Source organism: Trichosurus vulpecula, chromosome 4, assembly GCF_011100635.1.
Source record: "Trichosurus vulpecula isolate mTriVul1 chromosome 4, mTriVul1.pri, whole genome shotgun sequence".
In the NCBI taxonomy this organism is placed as follows: Eukaryota; Metazoa; Chordata; class Mammalia; order Diprotodontia; family Phalangeridae; genus Trichosurus; species Trichosurus vulpecula.
In genome coordinates this window covers 123,531,330-123,550,322 of record NC_050576.1, presented here as the reverse complement: position 1 = coordinate 123,550,322, position 18,993 = coordinate 123,531,330, and the positions used below count along the sequence as shown (strand labels likewise).

The window sequence follows — 18,993 nt, the reverse complement described above, 5'->3', positions numbered from 1 at the left end:
TATCATAAGTGCAGAAAAAACTTTAGACAAAATACACCACCTATTCCCAATCAAAACACTAGAGAGCATAGGAATAAATGGAATCTTCCTTGAAATGATAAGTAGCATCTATTGAGAATCATCAGCAAGCATTACATGTAATAGGGATAAGCTAGAAGCATTCCCAGTAAGATCAGGGGTGAAACAAGGATGTCCATTATCTCTACTGCTATTCAATGTTGTACTAGTAGTGTTAGCTTTAGCAGTAAGAGAAGAAAAAAAATAGAAGGAATGAGAATAGTCAAAGAAGAAACAAAGCTATCACTCTTTGTAGATGATATGATAGTATATTTATACAATCCTAGAGAATCAAGTAAAAAACTACCTGAAATAATTAACCACTTTAGCAATTTTGCAGGATACAAAATAAACTCACATAAATCACTGGCACTTCTATCTATTACTAACAAAGCTCAGCAGCTAGAGTCAGAAAGATAAATTACATTTAAAATAACTATAGACATCATAAAGTGTTTGGGAGTCAACCTGCCAGGACTAACCCAGGAACTATATGAACACAATTACAAAACACCTCTCACACAACAAAATCAAATTTAAATAACTGGAAAAATATCAGTTGCCCATGAGTAAGCTGAGATAATATAAGAAAAATGACAATTCTACCTGTTAATTTACCTATTTAGTGCCATACCAATGAAACTACCAAAATAATTTATAGAGCTAGAAAAAATAATAACAAAATTCATCTGGAAGAACAAAAGATCCAGAATATCAAGGGAATTAATGAAGAGAAATGTAAGGGAAGCTATACCAGATCTAAAACTTCATTATAAAGAAGCATTCATGAAAACTATCTCATATTGGCTAAGAAATAGAGTGGTGAATCAATGAAATAGGTTAGGTACACAAGACAGTATTCAATGACTATAGTAATCTTCTGTTTGATAAAGCCAAAGACTCCAGTTTCTGGGATATGAACTCACTATTTGACAAAAAACTGCAAAATAGTGTGGCAGAAACTAGGCATAGACCAACATTTTAGACCATATACCAAAATAAGGTCAAAATGGGTACATGACGTAGACATAAAGGGTGATACTATAAGCAAATTCAGAGAGCAAAGAATAATTTACCTGTCAGATCTATGGAGAGGGGAAGAATTTATGACCAAATAAGAGATAGAGAACACTAAGAAATGCAAAATGGATAATTTTGATTACATTAAATTAAAAAGTTTTTGCACAAACAAATCCAATGCAACTAAAATTAAAAGGAAAGTGGAAAACCACAAAATAATCTTTACAGTCATGGTTTCAGATAAAGGCCTCATTTTTAAAGAGAACTGAGTCAAATTTATAAGAATACAAGTCATTCCCCAATTGATAAATTGTCAAAGTATATGAACAGGCAGTTTTGAGAGGAAGAAATTAAAGCTATCTACAATCATATGAAAAAATGCTCTAAATCACTATTGATTAGAGAAATGCAAATTAAAACAATTCTGAGGTATCACATCACACCTATAAGACTGGCCAACAGGACAAAACAGGAAAATGATAAATGTTGGAGAAGTTGTGGGAAAATTGGAACACTGATGCATTGTTGGTGGAGTTGTGAACTGATCCAACCATTCTGGAGAACAATTTGGAACTATGCCCAAAGGGCTATAAAACTGTGCATACCCTTTGACCCAGCAATACCACCACTAGATCTGTATCCAAAAGAGATTGTAAAAGTGGGAAAGGGACCCACATGTACAAAAATATTTGTAACAGCTCTTTTTGTGGTAGCAAAGAGTTAGAAATTGAGGCGATGCCCATCGAATGGGGAATGGCTGACGAAGTTGTGGTATATGAATGTAATGGAATACTATTGTTCTGTAAGAAATGGTGAGCAGGTGGATTTCAGAAAAACCTTGAAAGACTTACATGAACTGATGCAGAGTAAAGTGAGCAGAATCAGGAAAACATTGTACACAGTAACAGCCACACTTTGTGATGATAAAGTTTGATAGACTTAGCTCTTCTCAGCAATGAAATAATCTAAGACAGTTCCAAGGGACTCAATGGAAAATGCTGTCCACATCCAGTGAAAGAACTATGGAGTCTGAATGCAGATTGAAGCATACTATTCTTTTTTGTTGTTGTTTTGTTTTTTCTTTCTCATGGTTTTTCGCTTTGTTCTGATTCTTTTCAAAACATGACTAATGTGTGGAAATATGTTTAATATGATTGTGCACATACAGCCTATATCAGATTGGAAGCCATCTTGGAGGGGGGGAAGAGAAAAAAATTTGGACCTTAAAATCCTGTAAATGTAAAAGTAAATGTTGAAAACTGTTAAGTGGCAGGAAAAAAATGCTGAAAAGTTGGAGAGGACACAGCTACTTAGATGCATGGGTAAAGGACATCCTGAGTACAGCCTAGACAGAAATGAGACATAGCTTGTTTGGGCACTCTCCTTAAATGGAGTGTCTGGGCTGGCCAAACACCCACTTTAAATGAAGTAAGTCCCTTTGTTTAACTGGAGGAGTCAGGGAAAGTGTTCAAGAGGAATGGGATAATGACTTGATTACTTGTTTCTGGAATGTTAACTCAGATAGTAGTTTAAGATATTTTTTCCTTGTTCAAGATTTCTATAAATATTACCTGAAATTGCCTTGGGCAGAGAGTGATGGCAATGAGCACAGGGGATTATGCCAGTTTAGACATCTTTCTCTCTAAGCTAGAAATGGCTTATACAAATGTTAAATAAAATTGCTTCTGGCAGAGCTGAGCCTCAATCACAGAGTACTATGTTAGCATTAATATATTTTTTTCTTTAATAACTAGGATTGTCTTTGCTTTTGTATTTGTATTCCCAACACATAATACAGTGTGTGGCACAAAGCAAGGCCTTAATAAATTACTTTTTCATTAATATGGTAGTATTTTCATCTTCATTTTTCTTATTTTGTATTTATTATTTTTCTCCAGTTACATGTAAAAACAATTTTTTAACATTTGTTTTTAAAACTTTGAGTTCCAAATTCTCTCCCTTCCTCCCCACCCCCAACATTGAGAAGGCAAGCAATTCAATATAGGTTATACATGTGTAGTCATGCAAAACATATCCATAATAGTCATGCTGTGAAAGAAAACATAAGACAAAAAAATCAAGAAAAACAAAATTTAAAAAAAGTATGCTTCAATCTGTATTCAGACATCAGTTCTTTCTCTGGAGATGGATAGCATTTTTCATCATAAGTCCTTCAAGAGGTGTCTTGGATCATTTCATTGCTGAGAACAGCTAAATCATTCACAGCTAATTATCTTACAATATTGCTGTTACTTTTTACACAGTATATTTCACTTTGCATCAGCCCATGCAAGTCTTTCCAGGTTTTTCTGAGAGCACCCTGCTCATCACTTTTTATAGTGTAATAATATTCCATCATAATCGCATACTACAACATGTTCAGCCGTTCCCCAATTAATGGGCATCCCCTCAATTTCTAATTCTTTACCCCCAGAAAAGAGCTGCTATAAATATATTTGTACATGTGGATCCTTTTCTTTTTTATCTCTTTTGGCATACAGACCTAGTACTTGTATTGCTAGGTTGAAGAGCATGCATCATTTTATAGCCCTTTGGGCATAGTTCCAAATTGCTGCACAGAATGGTTGAATCAGTTCACAACTCCACCAACAGTGCATTAATGTCTCATTTTTCCCCACATCCCCTCCAGCATTTGTCATTTGCCTTTTCTGTCCTACTAGCCAATCTAAGAGGTATGAGGTAGTACCTCAGAGTTGTTTTAATTTTTATTTCTCCAGTCGGTAGTGAGTTAGAATATTTTTTCTTATGGCTCTAGATAGCTTTTATTACTTCATCTGAAAACTGATGTATCTTTTGATCATTTATCAATGGGGGAATGAACTTTATTTTTATAAATTTGACTCAGTTCTCTACGTTTGAAAATTAGACCTTTAAGAAACTTGCTTCAAAATTTTTTCACACTTACTATTGCTAACTGTATTTCCCTCCATCCTACTCTCCCCACCCCCATTTATTCTATTCTCTCTCTCCTTTCACCATCCTTCCTCAAAAGCGTTTTGCTTCTGACTACCCCGTCCCTTAATCTGCCTTTCCTTCTATCCCCTCCCTGCCTTCCCTTGTTTCCTTCCTCTCCTACTTTCCTGTATAGTTAGATTTTTATACTCAATTGCGTGTGTATGGTATTCCCACTTTGAGTCAATTCTGATGAGAATTAGGTTCCCTCACTTCCCCTCATCTCTTCCCTCTTCCCCTCCACTGTAAAAGCTTTTTCTTGCCCCTTTGATGTGAGAGACTTACCCCCATTCTACCTCTCCCTTTCTCTTTCTCCCAGTACATTCCTCTCTCACTCCTTAATTTTATTTTTTAGATATCATCCCTTCATATTCAACTCACACCTGTGCCTTCTGTCTTTATATACTCCTTCTAACTACCCTAATAATTTGAAAGGTCTTATAAGTTACAAATATCATCTTCCCATGTAGAAATGTAAACAGTTTAACCTAATTAAGTCCATTATGATTTCTTTTCCTGTTTACCTTTTTACACCTCTTGAGTTTTGTATCTGAAAGCCAAATTTCCTATTCAGTTCTGGTCTTTCTGTCAAGAATGCATGAAAATCCTCTATCTAAATGAATATCCATTTTCCTCCCTGAAGGATTATACTCAGTCTTGCTGGGTAGGTAATTCTTGGTTATAATCTTAGCTCCTTTGCCCTCTGGAATATCATATTCCAAGCCCTCTGATCCTTCAATGTAGAAGCTGCTAAATCTTGTGTTATGCTGACTGTGGCTCCATGATACTTGAATTGTTTTTTCCCCCTTGTTGTTTGCAATATTTTCTCCTTGAGATGAGAACTCTGGAATTTGGCTCCGGTATTCCTGGTGGTTTTCATTTTGGAATCTCTTTTAGAAGGTACTCAGTGGATTCTTTCAATTTCTATTTTAACCTCTGGTTCTAATCAGGACAGTTTTCCTTGATAATTTGTTGAAAGATGATATCTAGGCCCTTCTTTTGGATCATGGCTTTTAGGCAGTCCAATAATTTTTGAATTATCTCTCCTGGATCTATTTTCCAGGTCAGTTGTTTTTCCAATGAGATATTTCAAATTGTCTTCTATTTTTTTCATTCTTTTGGTTTTGTTTTATTGTTTCTTGATTTCTCATAAAGTCATTAACTTCCATTTACTCCATTCTAATTTTTAAGGAATTATTTTCTTCAGGGAGCTTTTGGACCTCCTTTTCCATTTGGCCAATTCTGCCTTTCAAGCAATTGTTCTCATTGTCTTTTTGGACCTCTTCTGCCAATTAACCTAGTCTGTTTTTTAAGGTGTTATTTTCTTCAGTATTTTTTTGTGTCTCCTTTACCAAGCTGTTGACTTGTTTCTCAGGATTTTCTTGCATCATTCTCATTTCTCTTCCCAATTTTTCCTCTACCTCTCTTACTTCATTTTCAAAATCCTTTTTTTGAGCTCTCCCATGGCCTGAGACCAATTCATATTTTTCTTGGAGGCTTTGGATGCAGGAGCTTTGACTTTGTTGTTTTCTTCTGAGTGTGTTTTGATCTTCCTCATCACCATAACTTTCTATAGTCAGTTTGTTGCCTCTCCCCACCCCTCTATTGTTTGCTCGTTTCCCCAGTGTATTACTTGACCTTTAACTTGTTTGTTAAAGTAGGTCTCTGCTTCTAAGGTGCAGGGTGCACTGTCCTAACTTCAGGGTGTTTTTTTCAGCTGTTTACGGAAATACTTTTAAGGACCTGTAAGTTTTCAGTTTTTACAAGGTGGTATGACCTAAGGAGAGGTATTTACTGCTCTCCTGGCCTGTGCTCTGGTCTATGAGCAACCACAAACACACTTCTCTGCCTTCAAACTGTCAGGGGGATTCCCCCCTCCGCTGTGGCCACAAGCTCTGCTATGCTAGTGCTCCTCCTCACTCCGGAATTGCCACCTAGGACTGACCAGGACCCGAGTAAGGGCAAAGCAAACAGAATCTTGCCTCAGTGCTAGCAAAAAGACTTTTGTAATCTCCTTCTGACCAGCTGTTCAACCCCATTAGGATCTGTGGGTTGAGAGCTCTAGAAGCAGCTGCTTCCAGAATTGCTGCTGCCCATGTTGATTCAGTGGCTCCCAATGTCTGCTCCTGGTCGCTGGGACTGGGACTGTGCAACAGATCTCTCCTGCTGAACTTCTAAGTTGTCCTTGGAGTCTATGGGCTGAAAGGTCTGGAAATTGCCACTACTGCCACTGATTCAGATGGCCCAAGGTTTGCTCAGGGTTTGCTGGGACCTGGTCTGTGCTGGTGCAGCCCACCCTGGATTGGGCTGGACTGCACTCCTCTCTCACCCTGGTGCAATACTTTTCCTGCTGACCTTCCAAGTTGTCCTGGGCTGGAAATTTGTTTCATTCCATCTTTGTGGGTTCTGCTGCTGTAGAATTTGTTTAGAATCAATTTTTAAAGGTATTTGGAGTGGTTTGGGGGAGAGCTCAGGAGAGTCCCATCTTTACTCTGCCATCCTGGCTCTACCTCTGCCTCATCTTCAGTTTGTTTTGAACATTGTTACTTTTGCAAAAAGCCAAATTTTAAAAAAGCACTATTATATTAATTTCTAAAGGACAATGGAAAGAGATGGCAGTAGATCCAAGCAGTATTTGAGGTAAAGAATCTCATCAGAGAGATACATGATTAGAAAAGTGTAGTGAAAGCAAGGGCTAATAAAATGACATCATTTCTTTTTAAAAAATGAAAGCCTAGAAACTAAATTGTTGGCCAAAAACAGAGAAATATCATCTCATGAGCACTCTGACCCAAACAGAATTTCTTTAAAACACAACATCCAGTATTCATTTCGTACCATTAATTCCATTCCAAATTTAAAATTCCAAATTTCACAATGAATTAAATTAAAAGACCTCATATTACAAAAGTTAACAAATTTAAGTCAGCCACTAACAACATTTAAAAAGTATGCTTTGTAGGAATGCCATTTCTCAAATAATTTCATTTTGTTTTAAATTTTATTTTGATGATTTTTGTTTTACATTACATTTATTTTCTCTCCCTTCTTCACCACCCTCCAAAAAAACAAAAACAAAACCACTGTAACAAATATTCGATCAAGGCAAAAAAGTCAATTTACTTTTTCTTTAACAATTTTTTTTAACTTGTAATGATATCAACCAATTTAGGCACAGACAGATTAATGGGTAAAAACAGATCATATAGTCTAAATAAATGATCCAACCTATGAATAGGCTAAATAGTGATGTTGCAAAAAAACAGAAGTTTTTCACCTAGAAGTAAAGTTTGATGTGTACTATTGTTATTCTAATGAAGTACTATTGCTAGTGTTATACTTTTTTTTTTCTAGTTGACTATTGTGCTTTTTTTTTGCTAGGGTTCTTTTTCTCCTTATTGAGGCTGCCCATTAAGTGGTACTTTGTATTAGGATATGTGTGCTGTAGTTAATAATATTATGGATTTTATATACTCCTAAATAATTTTCAAAGGATTGAAAATGTTTGGCCCAAGGGAAAAATCTAATACCTGTTTCGAAAGCTCACTCTAGAAGTTATAGAAATCACTACTGTTTCTTTAAGAGGTAGGGAAGCTTGGAAAGTATTTTACTAAACAAACTTTATAAAGGTAATTTTATGAGGGGGTGGGGGATCTAGAGAAAAAAAGTGGTGGCTTTAGAATTGCTGGAGAAACTTTTCTTTTTGTGGCCAGAAAGATGTTAGCGAGAACAGAGAAAAAGAATAGGATATTCTTTCATGATGAAACTATTTTTAACTTAATCTTGTGAAGAGAATTCTTGAGAAGAGACTTTCCTTGCTATCTTGAGTGAAAAGGAAGTCATCTGCAGTTATAATCATATTTAGAGATAATTCCAATTCAATTTTATTTTCAGTCCCAAATTTTCCCTCCCACCCTCACCCCCCAATTTTGAAAGCAAGAAAAACAAAACTCATTACAAATATGTATAATCACGAAGAGCAAATTCCTGCAGTGGCCATGTCCAGAGAGGGTGTGGGAGGAGAGAAAGAAAATATGCATTCTGAATCCATCGCGCTCCTATTTAGAGGTGCAGAGCATATTTCACCATGAGTCCTTTGGAATGGTGGTTGGTCATTATTATTACAATTCCCAAGTATTTCAGAGATAATTGTCTTTACAATATTGTTGTTATTGTATAAATTGCTCTCCTGGATCTGATCACTTCATTCTATATCAGTTCATAAAGTCTTCTCAGATTTTTCTCAAACTATCTCTCCATCATTTCTTAGAGCACAATAGTATTCTATCATATTCACATACCATAACCCATTCAGGTATACCCCAATTTATGGGCATCTCCTCAATTTCCATTTTGTTGCTGCCACAAAAAAAGCTGCTATATATTTTATACAGATTCACACCTTTCTCTTTCTTTGATCTCTTTGGGGTCTTAAAGTTGGAAGCTGTATTGCTGGGTCAAAGCTTATGCACAATTTAATAACTTTAGGCACAATTAATTACAAATTGCTTTCCAGAATGATTGAAGCAGTTTATAATTCCACCAACAATGCTTAGAGATCTCTGAGATCATTCTCACAGCTAAAACATTGTCAATAATTATTTATGCCTTTGTTATTATTGATTTGATTATTAATAAATAATATATTCAATAACTTTAAGCAGTTTAACTCTAAGAGATTAGGAGTTTTAATATATAGTGAATTATGAGCAACTACTCATAGGAAGGCAGATTTCTCTAGCTGATTAAATAATATTTGATGGACTAGGGTGGGACATTTGAGCTTAATTGATCGAGAGATTTTAAAATTATATTAATGAGGAAAAATCCAAATAAACACTTAGATTGCCCTAAAATTTGAGATAAGATTAAATATGAGAAACAGTCAAGTAAGGCTTGAGGGATAACCTGTAAATAGAGGTGATTAACCTCAGACTACCCTGCCCTTTCTAATCTTGTTACATACAAATTGTACCTAGGGATATGATAGAGGTCATTTAAGATAATTTTGTGAAATCATATAATTCTACAAACTACAGAGCTACTACTGTAAGGCATTAAGTTACTACTGATAATAGGGAGGAAAGTAGAAAAAGTAAAAAAGCCAACATAAAAAATGATTAGACACAAGTCAGTACATGACATTAGTTTCAATAGTTTAATTGGAGTGATCACTGCTTATACAATATTTTGGCAGCAAAATTCACTTCTGATAATAAGGACATTACAAACACATACTATTTAAAAACACAAACACTTGATTTATTCATTTGGTTTTTCTATTTCTTTTGGTAGTTTCTCAAGAACCCAAGATTTTAATTTCTCTAGCTCACTTCTGCTTAGCTCATGATAGAGATTTGGAAAGCTATGAAATGTTGTGTTCACTCCCAAAGATTTCAAAATTGAATTTGTCTCTTCTCCCCATGAATGAAGAACTAACTCATCAGTAGTGCCATGACACTGAAATAATTCAGGAAGAGTTCCTTCATTCTTCTGAAGAGCCTAGTGAGAAGGGGAAAAAAAAGTTCTATATCAATAATTTAATTAACTGTCACCCAAGAACAAGACAAAAATGGCTTGGAAATGGAGGGGATTGACATAAAGTTTTGACCTTCTTAAAGCTACATCAGTGGGAAAATAGCTGAGGGGAAGAAGACAGTGATAACTGTCTCAGATTCGAGTTTCTCACAAGAGGACTAGGATCAGGGCTTAGCTAAGAGGTTAGCAGAACTCCTAAGGTTCACATGGCCTTATCACTTAGAGGCTGGGGAAATGTTGGCTCTCTATTAATAGAATTGGGGAGAAAGGATGTAGTACCTCCTTTAGTGGTTGAGAGGGGAAGAGATTCACAGTCCCCTTTTCCTGAAGAGGGAGGAAGAAGGGATTGCCCGACCAAGATATAGGATAGAGAGAAGATGGAAGGATAAGGGAATTTATATGCTTGAATGAATTTTTATGCCTCATATACAGTATCTACTCTTGATGAAGAAGTGCCTACTAATGAGTTACTCCATTAAAACACATACAACTTCAACAGAAAAAAAAAACCCTGCTGTACAAAAAATATTAGAAATGACTTGTCACTGACTTGTTTATGATACACTGTACAAACTTTGACATAACTTTAACACATACAGATATGTAGCATATACATACACTTTGCCAAGGAGAGTACAGTGGGACTTGAAAATCTTTTCCCTCAAATGTTTCACTTAATAATGTTTTCACTATTTTCATTATCAACTGGCCACAATCAATCAACCTCACATTTTTTGTCATTAATCCCCAGAAATTGCTGTGTAGCTCAGTTCTTATTGTTACTGTTGTTAAATTAATATTTTTCTTTTTTAGCAGCAATTTATATATTCTGTACAAAGTATTTTTTAAGTCTGTAACGTACCTGATAAACAGCAGATGTTTTATTGAGAAAACTAGAGAGTACAAATACTCCAGCCAGATCACGATGCTTCCTAAATGCTAAATGTAGTGCCATGCATCCACCCATTGAAAATCCTCCTAGAGGAAACAAATTATATTAGTCTAAGTAGTAATTAAAATGAACAGTCTTAATTACTTACATAAAATATTAGAACAGCAACTGTACCTTCAAATATAAACATTTCAAGGCCTTTAAAGGGTCTAAAGCTAAAAATATCTCAGAACTCAAAGCAGCACTTAGTAAAATCTTATCAAATAGAAATTAACCTGTTCCAGTAAACCTTTCACACTTTGTAAAATTAATTTACTGTAGTGATTTATCTATTTATTATTTGGGTCCTTCAAACAAGTAGAAAAAAAGTCATTAAGAAAAAGCCTGTGCCATTTTCTTTTTAGTGCTTTAGGTAGGCACGATTTGGTAAAATGAATATGGAAAGAATATATCATTAGGATAGTTGAGTGGGCTGGGACTCTTTTCTGTGGCTTTTTAAAGTCATAGCCAGGTGTTATCTAACACTGCCAAGATATTCCCTTCTCTAGGGATAAAATCTAAGAAGAAAAGGGCTATTTATTTCAAAGCTCAGTTAATTTTTGAACCTTTATTAAAACTTTCAACCAGTGTTCTAATGAGACATCCATCTGAGGGCCAAGTATATTTGGTTTATCAGCCAAGTTAAAACTACTTATTCACTTAATTTTCAGCACTAAAATGAAAATGATGAGGTCAAATATCACTGGTATTATGAAGATTGTAATAGAGACTTCTGGGAGCCAAGATGTCAGAATAAGCAGTAAGTTGCTCTAGCTCCCCTTTCATTGACCTCTAAAAACCCAGAAAATGTTGCCTCAGGAGAAAAAACTGAAACAGGCGAGCCAGCTGAAAGATGGGTGCAGCAGTCTTTTAGCCTGGAACGATTGTGAGAGTAACAAGAAAGGTCTCTTGCTCTGGTGGAAAGAGAGCAATACAGGATGGGAAGCATCCCAGAAAGCCAATGGTAAGCCCCACCTCAGCAAACCAGCAGGAGAACCTAAGCCCCTGGGTGGTAGAACAGACAAACACTAACACCAGGACCCTCCAAGTGCCTTGGCATAGGCAGGAGAACTGGTAGACTCCAGCAGCCTAACCTCCTGGTGCCTCAGCAACACTCCAGGAAACACAGTTCCCAGCAGGCAGGCTTCCTCCAACGGCCCAAACTTCTGGAGCTTCAGAGCAGTCATCCTCCAGGGGCCAGACCCCACTCCACCCCAAAAGATTCAGCATTGCTGACCCCAGCTCAACATCAGGTAAGCTATCAGACCCCTGTAGCCTCCAGATGCCAGCACTTGAGGCCCCAGCGCACAAAGTCATTGAATTGGTCTCTGGCCCCCAGCACAAGAAGCTTGGGTCAGTGCCCCCTGTGCTCCAGCAGGAGAGCTTAACTTTAAAAGCCAGGAAATAGGGAAACATTATGAACAAGAAGCAGAAACAGACAATGACCACAGATTCTTATAAAACACAAGAAGAGGATAACATTGTGAATATACCCACATCTGAAACCTCAAAGGGTAATACCAAGTGGTCTCAAGCCCAAAAAGCCTTCTTGGAAGAGCTCAAGAAGGATTTTAAAAGTCAAATAAGAGAGGTAGAAGAAAAATTGGGAAAAGAAATGAGAGGTATGCAAGAGAGAGTCAATACCTTGAAAAAGGACAAAAATCAACTGTATTAAACAAATCCTTAAAAAGTACAATTGGCCAAATGGAAAAAAGAAACAGCTAGAAAGAAACAATTTAAATATGATGGAAACACAGGATTACGCAGGACCTTACAGCTTCTACATTAAAAGATTAGAGGGCTTAAAATACTATATTTTGTAAGGCAAAGGAGCTTGGATTATAATCAAGGATCAACTACCCACTGAAATAGCATAATCTTTCAGGGGAGGAGACAGACGCTCAATGTCAATGGGGAATAAGATATTCCCTGCCCATCAATAGGCCTCATGTGGAGCCCATTAAGGAAAGTGCTCTTGTTTGTAGGAAGGCTTACACACTTTTTGTTAATTTCTTATTAGGCACTGAGTCAGGAGGGTTCTGGCTCTGAGCTTATTAGCTGAAAGAGTATATATTCTGAGAAGTGAGCTTTTGCTTTGGGGGCTCACTTACAAGAAGGATCTTATGACTCCCTGGTTGAGACTCTGAGTGGCCTTATGTTGAGAGCTCCCTGAATGCTCAGAGCTAAAGGCTCTCTCAATTTAGTGGTGAATGTAAAGTATACATAGTGGTATTGTTTTGATTCAGGCAGTAGAGCCCTGTCTAGTGTTCTTTATTTCTCTTCTCTGTATTTTCTTTGTTTGTATTTTATGTAATTAAAAAATTATGTAAAACCCCTTTTAAGTTGCTTTCCTAGTAAAGCAGATAAAAGAACCTGCACTAGCAGCCATCCTGGGTATACCAGTGTGGTTGCCAATACAGGGAATTCCAAACCTTCCTGATGAAAAGACCAGAGGTCAACAGAAAATCTGATCTTCAAATACAAGACTCAAAAGAGCCATGAAAAGTCAAAAAGGAAAGAGAAAACAAACACATTATTCAATAAGGGCAAACTATTTATATCCCTACAGGGAAGATGATACGTGTAATCCTTGAGAACTGTATCTTCATTATGACTTTTAATACAGGTATACATAGACAGAGAGAGTGGTTATGAGTTGTCTTGTCATTGATGTGATGATAAAAATCTAATTAAGAGGTGAAAAGAGATTGTATTGGGAAAAGAGGAAAGGAGGAGGCAGAAAAGGTTAAATTACATCACATGAAGAGGTGCAAAGACCTATTACAGTAGAAGAAAAGAAAGGAGGGTGAGGAACATTGTCTGAATCTTACTCTCATCAGATTTGGCTCAAAGAGGGAATAAAATACTCAGGTATAGAAGTCTAACTTACACAACAGGAAGCAGAAGGGGAAAGGAGAAGGAAAAGGGAGGGGGTAGATAGAAGGTAGAGAAGAAGTAGTAGGAGAAAGATGAAAGAAAAGGCAGGGCAGATTGAGGGAAGTAGTTATCAGAAGCAAAACACTGATGAGGAGCATAAGGATCAAAGGAGAGAGAAAAGCGTAAGGCGGGGAGGGGGGAAAATAGGATGAAGAGAAAGACACAGTTAATAATCATAACTACACATGTGAATGGGATGCAATCTCCCATAAAATGGAAGCAGATGGCAAAGTGGATTAAAAACCATAATCCTACAATGTGTTGATTACAAAAAACTCATCTGTAGCAGAGGGATATACACAGAGTAAAGATAAAAGCCTGGAGTAGAATATGTTATGCTTCAGCTGAAGTAAAAAAAAAAAAAAAAAGCAGGGGTAACAATCCTGATCTCAGACAAAGCGAAAGCAAAAAAATAGATCTAATTAAAAGAGATAAGGAAGGAAACTACATCCTGGTAAAAGGTACCAGACAATGAAGCAATATCATTCCTAAACATATATGCACCAAGTGGTATAGTATGGAGAAGCTAAGGGAGTTACAGGAAGAAATGGACAGCAAAACTATGCTAGTGAGGGACCTCAACATTTCCCTCTCAGAACTAGATAAATCTAATCACAAAATAAGCAAGAAAGAAGTTAAGGAGGTGAATAGCCTTTTAGAAAAGTTAGAGATGGTAGACCTCTGGAGAAAATGGAATGGGGACAGAAAGGAATATACCTTTTTCTCAGCAGTACATGGCACATACACAAAAAATGACCATGTATTAGGGCATAAGAACCTCACAATCCAATGAAGAAAGGCAGAAATATTAAATACATCCTGTTCAGATCATGATGCAATGAAAATTATATGCAGTAAAGGGCCATGGAAAGATAGACTAAAAATTAATTGGTAACTAAATAATTTAATCCTATAGAATGAGTGAGTCAAACAGCAAAACATAGAAATAATCAATAATTTCATCAAAGAGAATGACAATAATGAGACAACATACCAAAACTTTTGGGATGCAGAGAAAGCAGTTCTTAGGGGAAGCTTTATATCTCAATTCTTACATGAATAAAATAGAGAAAGAGGAGATCAATGAATTGGGCATGCAACTAAAAAGCTAGAAAAAGAACAAGTTAAAAATCCCCAATTAAATATCCAATTAGAAATTCTGAAAACCAAAGGAGAGATGAATAAAATTGAAATTAAGAAAACTATTGAACCAATAAATAAAACTAACAGCTGGATATGTGAAAAGAAAAACAATGAAACAGATAAACCTTTGGTTAATTTGATTTTAAAAATGAAAGAAGAAAACCAAATTACCAGTATCAAAAATGAAAAGGGTGAATTCACCGCCAATGAAGAGGAAATTGAAACAATAATTAGGAGTCATTTTGTCCAATTGTAAGCCAATAAATTTGACAGTCTTTCTGAAAAGGATGAATATTTACAAAAATATAAATTACCCAGATTAACAGAAGAGGAAATAAAATACTTAACCCCATTTCAGAAAAAGAAATTGAACAGGCCCTCAATGAACTCCCTAAGAAAAAAATCTCTAGGGCAAGCTGGATTTACAAGTGAATTCTACAAAACTTTTAAAGAACAATTGATTCTAATACTATATAAACTATTTGGGAAAACGGGTGAAGAAGGAGTCCTACCAAATTCTTTTCATGATAGAAATATGGTGCCAATACCTAAACTGGGAAGAGCCATAACAAAGAAAAGAAAATTATAAACCAATTTCCCTAATGAATATAGATACAAAATTTTCAATAAAATGTTAGCAAAGAGATTACAGCAACTTATCTGAAGGATAGTACACTATGACCAAGTGGGAGTTATACCAGGAATGCAGGGCTGCTTCAATATTAGGAAAACTATCAATATAACTGACCTTATCAACAACAAAACTAACAGAAATCATATGATTATCATAAGTGCAGAAAAAACTTTAGACAAAATACACCACCTATTCCCAATCAAAACACTAGAGAGCATAGGAATAAATGGAATCTTCCTTGAAATGATAAGTAGCATCTATTGAGAATCATCAGCAAGCATTACATGTAATAGGGATAAGCTAGAAGCATTCCCAGTAAGATCAGGGGTGAAACAAGGATGTCCATTATCACCACTGCTATTCAATATTGTACTAGTAGTGTTAGCTTTAGCAGTAAGAGAAGAAAAAAGAAATAGAAGGAATGAGAATAGTCAAAGAAGAAACAAAGCTATCATTCTTTGCGGATGAGATGATGGCATATTTAGACAATCCTAGAGGATCAAGTTAAAAAAAAGTACTTGAAATAACCACTTTAGCAAAGTTGCAGAATATAAAATAAACTCACATAAACCACTGGTATTTCAATACATTACTAAGAAAGCCCAGCAGCTAGAGAAAGATAAATATCATTTAAAGTTACTGTAGAAATCATAAAATATGTGGGAGCCTATCTATCAAAACAAATCCAGGAAGTATATGAACATAATTACAAAACACTTCACACAAATAAAACCAGATTTAAAAAACTGGAAAAATATCAGTTGTTTATAGGTAAGCCTAGCTAATATAAGAAAAATGACAATTCTACCTAAGTTAATTTACCTGTTCAGTGCCATACCCATCGAAATACCCAAAATTTATTTCACAGAGCTAGAAAAAAACAGCAAAATTCATCTGGAAGAAAAAAAATGTCAAGAATATCAAGGGAATTAATGAAAAGAAATGCAAGACAAGGTGGCCTAGCCATACCAGTTCTTAAATTGTATTATAAGGCAGCATTCATCAAAACTATCTGGTACTGACTAAGAAATAGAGTGGTGGATAAGTGGAATAGGTTAGATACTCAAGACACAGTAGTCAATGACTATAATAATCTACTATTTGATATACCCAAATACTCCAGTTTCTGAGATAAGAGCTCAGTATTTGACAAAAATTGCTGGAAAACCAGGCATCTTACTTCACATACCAAAATAAAGTCAAAATGGGTATATGATTTATATATAAAGGCTGACACCATAAGCAACCTAGGAGACCGAGGAATAGTTTACCTGTCAGATTTATGGAGAATGGAAGAATTTATGACCAAACAAGAGATAGGGAACATTATGAAATGCAAAATGGATAATTTTGATTACATTAAGTTGAAAAGTTTTTGCATAAATGAAGCCAATGTATCTGAGTTTAGAAGGGAAGCAAAAAGCTGGGAAACATTTTTTATAACCATTATCTCATAGTTATAAGAATACAAGGCATTCCCCAGTTGATAAATGGTCAAAGAATATGAACAGGTAGTTTTGAGAGGAAGAAATTAAAGGTATCTACAGTCATATGAAAAACTGCTCTAAATCACTATTGAGTAGAGAAATGCAAAACAGAACAACTCTGACATACCACATCATACCTATCAAACTGGCTAACACGACAAAAAAAAAGTGATAAATGCTGGAGAAGATGTGGAACACTAATGCATTGTTGGTGGTGTTGTGAACTGATCCAACTATTTGTTTCCACAATCCAGCTAGCAGCTTCTGTGGGGGTGTAAGATCCACCCACAGCCAGCACCCAGAAAGCTGCCAACAGCGCAGGTTCTTTTGATCTGCTTAACTAAGGAAAGCAAGGTGAAGGGGTTGACAAGCTTACTTTAATTCAGCACACAAATATCATTCACTTAGTTCAGGGGAAGAGACCAGCACACTGAACTTCAGAGCAAATTACAAACAAATTACAAACATCAACAGATAGACCAAATACAGATTCATAGTTACCAACATCTAGGTTTAGCCCGGGAGCTCAGAACAAGGGCTGGCCCAGAGTCACACGCCACCACTGATGTAGGTAGGAGCTCCAAGGAAGAGGTGGCCAACCCCTAATTTTATATCTTTTTCAGCGTCAGGGGTGAGTCACACATGCGACTCACCCACGTGACCTAAAGTCGTCACAAAGAGGCGACTTAAACCCACGTGGTCCAAGAGCCTCTGCTGTCCCAGACGTAAACTAGGCCCTCCCTGGAGTTAGCCCTACCTTGGGCCCCACCTTAGTTGCCAATCCACACCCACTAAGGTTTTACACCTAATCGGGGTTTGGGCCTGGGGCTTAGCACCTAGTAAGGCTCAATGAAATACACTGAATTACTCAAATGGAACAAAAGCCAAACTATTCAAGGGCACCTGGTTGAACTAAGTGCTAAGGAGCCCATTTGGCTTACCAACACACCATTCTGGAGAGCAATCTAGAATTATGCCCAAACATACCCTTTGACCAGCAATACCAACTACTAGGTGTGTATCCCAAAGAGATCATAAAAATGGGAAAAGGATCCACATGTACAAAAATATTTACAGCAGTTCTTTCTGTGGGAGCAAAGGATTGGAAATTGAGGGGATGCTCATCAATTGGGCAATGGCTGAACAAGTTGTGGCATATGAATGTAATAGAGTACTAATGTTCCATAAGAAATGATGAGCAGATGGACTTCAGAAAACCTTGAAAGACTTGAATGAACTGATGCTGAGTGAAGTGAGCAGAACCAGGAAAACATTGTACACAGTAATATCAACATTGTGCAATGACTAACTGTGATAAACTTAGCTCTTCTCAGCAATGCAAAGATCTAAGACAACTCCGAAAGACTCATGATGGAAAATGCTATCCACAACCAGAAAAAGAACTATGGAGTTTGAATGCATATCAAAGCATACTTTCTCATGGTTCCTCCCTTTGGTTCTAATTGTTCTTTACAACATGACTAATGTGAAAATGTTAAATATGAATGTATATCTAGAGTCTGTATCAGATTGCATGCCCTCTTGGGGAGGGGGAAGGGAAAGAGAGGGAGAAATTTTAGAACTCAAAATCTTATGGAAATGAATGTTAAAAATTAAAAATAAGTTAATACAATTTAAATGATAAATGCTATCAAATCAAAAGGAAGAAAAGGTTAATTAAGTACCAAATCAGAAATGTTACCCTTATAAACTAAAATTAAGCCAAGAAGCCAAATTCAGTTTTTCCATGCTTCATATCTATCTTACACAGCTGATCTGAGTAGCCAAATTCTCGATCAACAAGCACTTATTAAGCACCTGCTATGTGCCAGACATTAACACTGGGGACACAAAGACAAAAATGCTCTCAAAGAGCAAGTAATTCACTAAGTATGTTAAACAAGGTATAAAAAGGCATTAGGGAATTTCTAGATTGTTATGAATTCATTTGTAATCCTTCTTTGCCAAGTAGTGGATATTTTATAATAATAATATAACCTTTGTCAGACATTGTGGTTAAGTGAAATTAACCATATGGAAGGAAATAACACTGCCTAAAAAAATCCTACTGATGTCAAAACAAAAATTCAAAATGAAACTCAGCATTAGTGCTAAATTTCTTCAAGATTTATATGTCCACTTACACAACAGGACTTTATCTTTTCTCCTAAAATCACCCCTTCTCCTAACTTTCCTCTTTCTAGCGAGGGTACCATCACCTTTCCCTTCATCCAAAGTTACAAATTAAGAGTCAAATCTCAAGTATACCTTCT

The 18,993-nt window shown here is 36.1% G+C and overlaps 1 protein-coding gene across 1 annotated transcript in view; it reads right to left on the bottom strand.

Moving 5' to 3' along the window:
- Positions 1 to 9,194: 9,194 nt before the first annotated feature.
- Positions 9,195 to 18,993, bottom strand: part of LYPLAL1 (lysophospholipase like 1) — a 55,233-nt gene continuing 45,434 nt past the window's right edge. The window contains exons 4-5 of the mRNA XM_036753438.1: positions 10,451 to 10,566; positions 9,195 to 9,552 (exon numbers count right to left, since the gene is read on the bottom strand). Coding sequence (XP_036609333.1) covers positions 9,313 to 9,552; positions 10,451 to 10,566 — 356 coding nt within the window. The 3' untranslated portion in view covers positions 9,195 to 9,312. The remainder of the gene's footprint in view (positions 9,553 to 10,450; positions 10,567 to 18,993) is intronic.